The 4412-nt window shown below is 41.4% G+C and overlaps 1 protein-coding gene across 1 annotated transcript in view; it reads right to left on the reverse strand.

Moving 5' to 3' along the window:
• Window positions 1-928: 928 nt before the first annotated feature.
• The window catches only part of TMEM123 (transmembrane protein 123), a 16664-nt gene continuing 13180 nt past the window's right edge, over window positions 929-4412 (reverse strand). The window contains exon 5 of the mRNA XM_021709014.1: window positions 929-3387. Coding sequence (XP_021564689.1) covers window positions 3363-3387 — 25 coding nt within the window. The 3' untranslated portion in view covers window positions 929-3362. The remainder of the gene's footprint in view (window positions 3388-4412) is intronic.

Consider the following 4412-nt stretch of genomic DNA (forward strand, 5'->3'; position numbering starts at 1 on the left):
GACTTTGGTGTCACCTGGTAGGCTCACCCAAACAGACTTCTGGCCAGGTGCAGTGCCTCAGACCTGTCATCCCAGCCCTTTGGAAGGCTGAGGCAGGAGGACTTCGAGGCTAGAAGTTCCAAGATCAGCCTGGGCAATATATGTGGGACCTAGTCTCTGCAAAGAATTTTTGAAAAATCAGCTGGGTGTGGTGACATACAGTTATAGTCCCAGCTACTCTAGAGGCTGAGGTGGGGAAAGATTGAGTCTAGGAGTTTGAGCTGCCATGAGCTATGATTGTGCCACGGCACACTAGCCTGGGCAACAGAGTGAGACCCTGTCTCTAAGCAAACAGAACAAAAAACCTAAAACATACCTGTACGATGACCACTTGTATACCTAATCCTGAATTGTACACCACCTTTTTTTTTTTTTTTTTTTTTTTGCTTAAAGTCTCACTCTGTTGCCCAGGCTAACCTGATGGGCTCAGGTGATCCTTCCACCTCAGCCTTCCAAGTAGCTGGAACTACAGGGGTGTGCCACCATGCGTGGTTGATTTTAAAAATTTATTTATTGTAAAGACGAGGTCTCACCAAGTTGCCCAGGCTGGTCTTGAACCCGTGAGCTAAAGTAATCCTCTTGACTTGGCCTCCCAAAGTGCTCGGATTACAGGAACCCCACATCTTTAAAACAAACAAACCAACAAAAGGAACAACAAAACCAGATCGCTGAGCTTCACTCAGAGTTTCTGATTCAGCAGGTCTGGATTGAGGCCCAAGAATTTGCATTTTCTAATAAGTTTCTAAGCAATGCTTTTGCTGCTTGTTCAACCACACTTGGAATACCACTGCTTTGTAAGGGTAGGTGCCACTTTACAGTATCCCACATGCCTTTTTATTTTTCTATTTCTCTTGAGTTTACTTAAATGAAGCAAAACCACACACTTAAAAACTCTTAAATGGAGAACAAATTTTATTCTAAAAATAGATCTTAGTAACAATGAATACCAAAAGCTGGTCATTATAATAAAAAGGAAAAAAAAATAACAGGAGTTTCCTTTTTTTTCTGAAAATACAAAATTATCACTATAGTATACTGCCAACTCTCATTTATTTGTATTTGTATTACTGTCTCCTTTTTATGTATGGATTATTCAAGGACATTTCAAAATCACAGATTGGCTTCTGCCTAATATTTAGATATACATCCGAATTGTTTTGATCTTCAAATAAATACATTCTCAAGGAATGCAAACAAAATTGAGCATTTGCTGAAGTAAACATAATTAGGAAGATAAATCTGTACTTAGGAAATACGTTCAAAAGCAAAATATGTTGTTTTGCATAACCATTTCCCTCTATTTTTACAGTTAAAAAAAAAACCCTGCGTTGATAGCACTAGTATTTGAATGTAACAAATTATACTACTTATAGACATAGAGAAAAGACATAACTAAACTATTTCAAACCCCCAGCAGAGAAACTTTCAAGGCAGCTAATAACATTTAGTCCTTAAAAAGTGGTTTTCTATCTTCAAAGTGCTAAAGAAACAAGTATTCAAGAAAAAACTTCAGGTCGATTCACAAAGTTCTAACTGACTTAAGCGTGTAGGGGACAAAACAAATTTAAAAGGCCCTCATTAGTATCAAGCAGATCTTAACTACGTTTTGCAAAGAAATGAAAGCAGTGGTTGCATAACCAGTTAGGGCCAAGTCAGCAACCTACAGCTCACTTGTCAGCCCGCGTTTCTCTTCAAACTGAGCAAACGTGTTTCACAAAACGTATATCCAGTCATATACGTATTTTGAAGGATTCTTATCCCTGTTCATCAGATCACTGGTTATAACGCACAGCAAGCAGAAATGATCCATTTCAAAAACCTTTGTATCTGGCATTCTCTGCAAAGCAAAAGCTGACCACAAAGGCTTATTTTATTCCTATTAAATCAGGTGCATGTTCGTTAGGACACCCATTTTTGGACTTTTAGAAATTGCTGTGACTTACTTTGGCCCTCTTAAATAGAAATTCTTAGGATTTAATGTGACTAAATACCTCTATCATTAAAACTCGACCCTGAGATTCAAGTGCTGGAATATGATCTGGAAAACTGAAGACACTTCAGGATAGTGGCTAACACTGGTGCTGCTACAATACTGTGCTTTTTCTCTCCATCAACACGAAGCATCTGAAACGTACCCTCCCCCTTCAGTTGTGGCGTAAGAGGACCGGGTCTGGGAATACACCCGAATAAGGAAGCTGGAAATTTCCTATCTAAAAATCCCGCTCTTAGAATTTCCTAAGAACGCACTCTAAAACATGTTGCTGTTTTAGCGTAAAAATGTCATTTCCCCAAATCGGAGTCAGATCGACGGTGCGTGAAAAGGCAGCATTTTCATCCTGCCGGGGAATAACCCGGGGAAAGCCCCACACTCCCTAGCTTCATCGACACAGCACTCACCACAGTTCTGACTCTACAGAATTCTAAATGTTGTTTTGGAAACTGGGGCCCTTTCTTAAAGTCAGTTTGCGCTCTACTGAAAAGTTCTAGACAGTGAAAGCAGCTCTACATTTCTTAAAAATATTCACTGAACATAAAATTAAGAAACAAATATGAACTAGAGCCGTTTCCAGTGGTGACAACATTCTCACAGCAGCAAAGAACCTAACTTGCACGAACTTTTTTCCCCTATAATGCCAAGATTATTTAACACTAGCAACTAAGTCTTTAAAACATTATCATGTTAAACGTTGCAGTTTATCTAAATTATGCAGAGAAAAAAAACTCTATCAACTAACACTGAAAGCTCAAAAGAAGTTATGAATAAAAATACACGCTCTCCAATGCTCCAATGGATCTCTAATACGGCTGAATCCAGGTAGTTTTGGGTTTTATGTGAAGATACTGTGTGTTTTGTTTGTGTTGTGTTTTGTTTCTAGGCCAGCTACTACACTTGAAAGCATATACAAACCGTTGATGCTTTCCTTACATTATGCTTCAGACCTGGGTTTACTTGATTGGACAATTTCTGTTGTGTGGCATGAGTAATTTTTTTGTATGCGCAGATGGCATCTTGCCTTTCAGTTACTGGTCCTATGTGACCAATGCCACAAAAACATGAGACAGAACATGTTTATCTTACCATAAATTTGCTAAAAGTGAACAGAACCATTGTGTTAACTGTCTGTAAGCGCCAAATGTTTATTAAAAAACCCAGATCTTTTTTACCTTTAGGAATCATGAAAAGTCTTTACATATTTATGTTATCCATTATGTGCATGGCCTATTTATTACTTTCAAGAAGAGAACGTTGTTTTCGGCTATGAATAAACCAAGATTAATCGACAGGGCTGCGTCCATCATCTTTCCTCGGCCCTTGGGTTTCCTTAAATGATGGCATCGTGTTCATCTCTGTAACACATTAAAAGTCACAATCACGCGGTTTAGTATTTCCATCGGAACTACTTATATGTGCATATTTGTAAGCAGAGCAACATCAGGACAATTTCAGGCTTCACAATCAAAACTGTCACTGCTCTGTGGAAAGCTCCGGAATAAAAATATCCAGGATTCCCACAGTGGTTGAGGCTGCCGAAGCCGCCCTCAGCTCTCTTTGCCCTGCTTCTTGGGGGCTGCCGGACTTTACCCCCGTTGGCTCCCATAATCCTCGTTCAGAGGCGAAGGGCAACGCAAAAGCACCTCCGGACCACGCCCGGCGTTTCTCGAGCACTTACTTACGGGCCAGGTGTTGTGCTAGAGACCGCACCCCCACAGCCACGGCATCACCACCGTAACCCTGGGCACCGCCATTTCACTGATCAGCCTGTTTTTCAGGGACCCGGGAGCGAAGCACGCGCATGAATGCACACCTTCAAGCCGGGCTCCTGGTCGTGCACGGCACACTGCCTCATTGCATAAGCACGGAAGGCACCCCTGCCAGTCAGGAGCAGAACCAGTCTCACACCTCAGTCTGTCTGGGATGTGGGGAGAGGGAAATCGAGGCGCGCTCTTCAAGAGGTACGAAGTGCTAGTTATGCAGCATTAAGTTCCAGAGCACTGAACCACACTGTGCCTGTCCTGAATACTCTACTGCCGCTTAAAAGTTGAGGGTCATCTCATATGAAATGCTCTTACCGCAATTAAAAAAAAAAGCAACTAAGCCTGTCTGTCCCAAAGCCCTGTTTTTTAACCATTTCACTCTACTGTCTCTCCATGCAACTCTAAAAAAGAAGCTAAGATATTAATCAGTGTTTTCATCTGTGTTGTCATCCAAAAATCAAAATTAGAAATGCTCATTAATGCTGGATATAGAAGCCAGGTTCGGTAGCTCAGCCTGTAACCCTGCGCCTTGGGAAGCTGAGGTGAGTGGATTGCCTGAGCCCACGGGTTCGAGACCCACCTGGACAACTTGGTGAGACCTCATCTCTGCAATAAAC

Source organism: Carlito syrichta, unplaced genomic scaffold (assembly GCF_000164805.1).
Source record: "Carlito syrichta isolate Samal-C Ts95f unplaced genomic scaffold, Tarsius_syrichta-2.0.1 Scaffold153965, whole genome shotgun sequence".
NCBI lineage: Eukaryota > Metazoa > Chordata > Mammalia > Primates > Tarsiidae > Carlito > Carlito syrichta.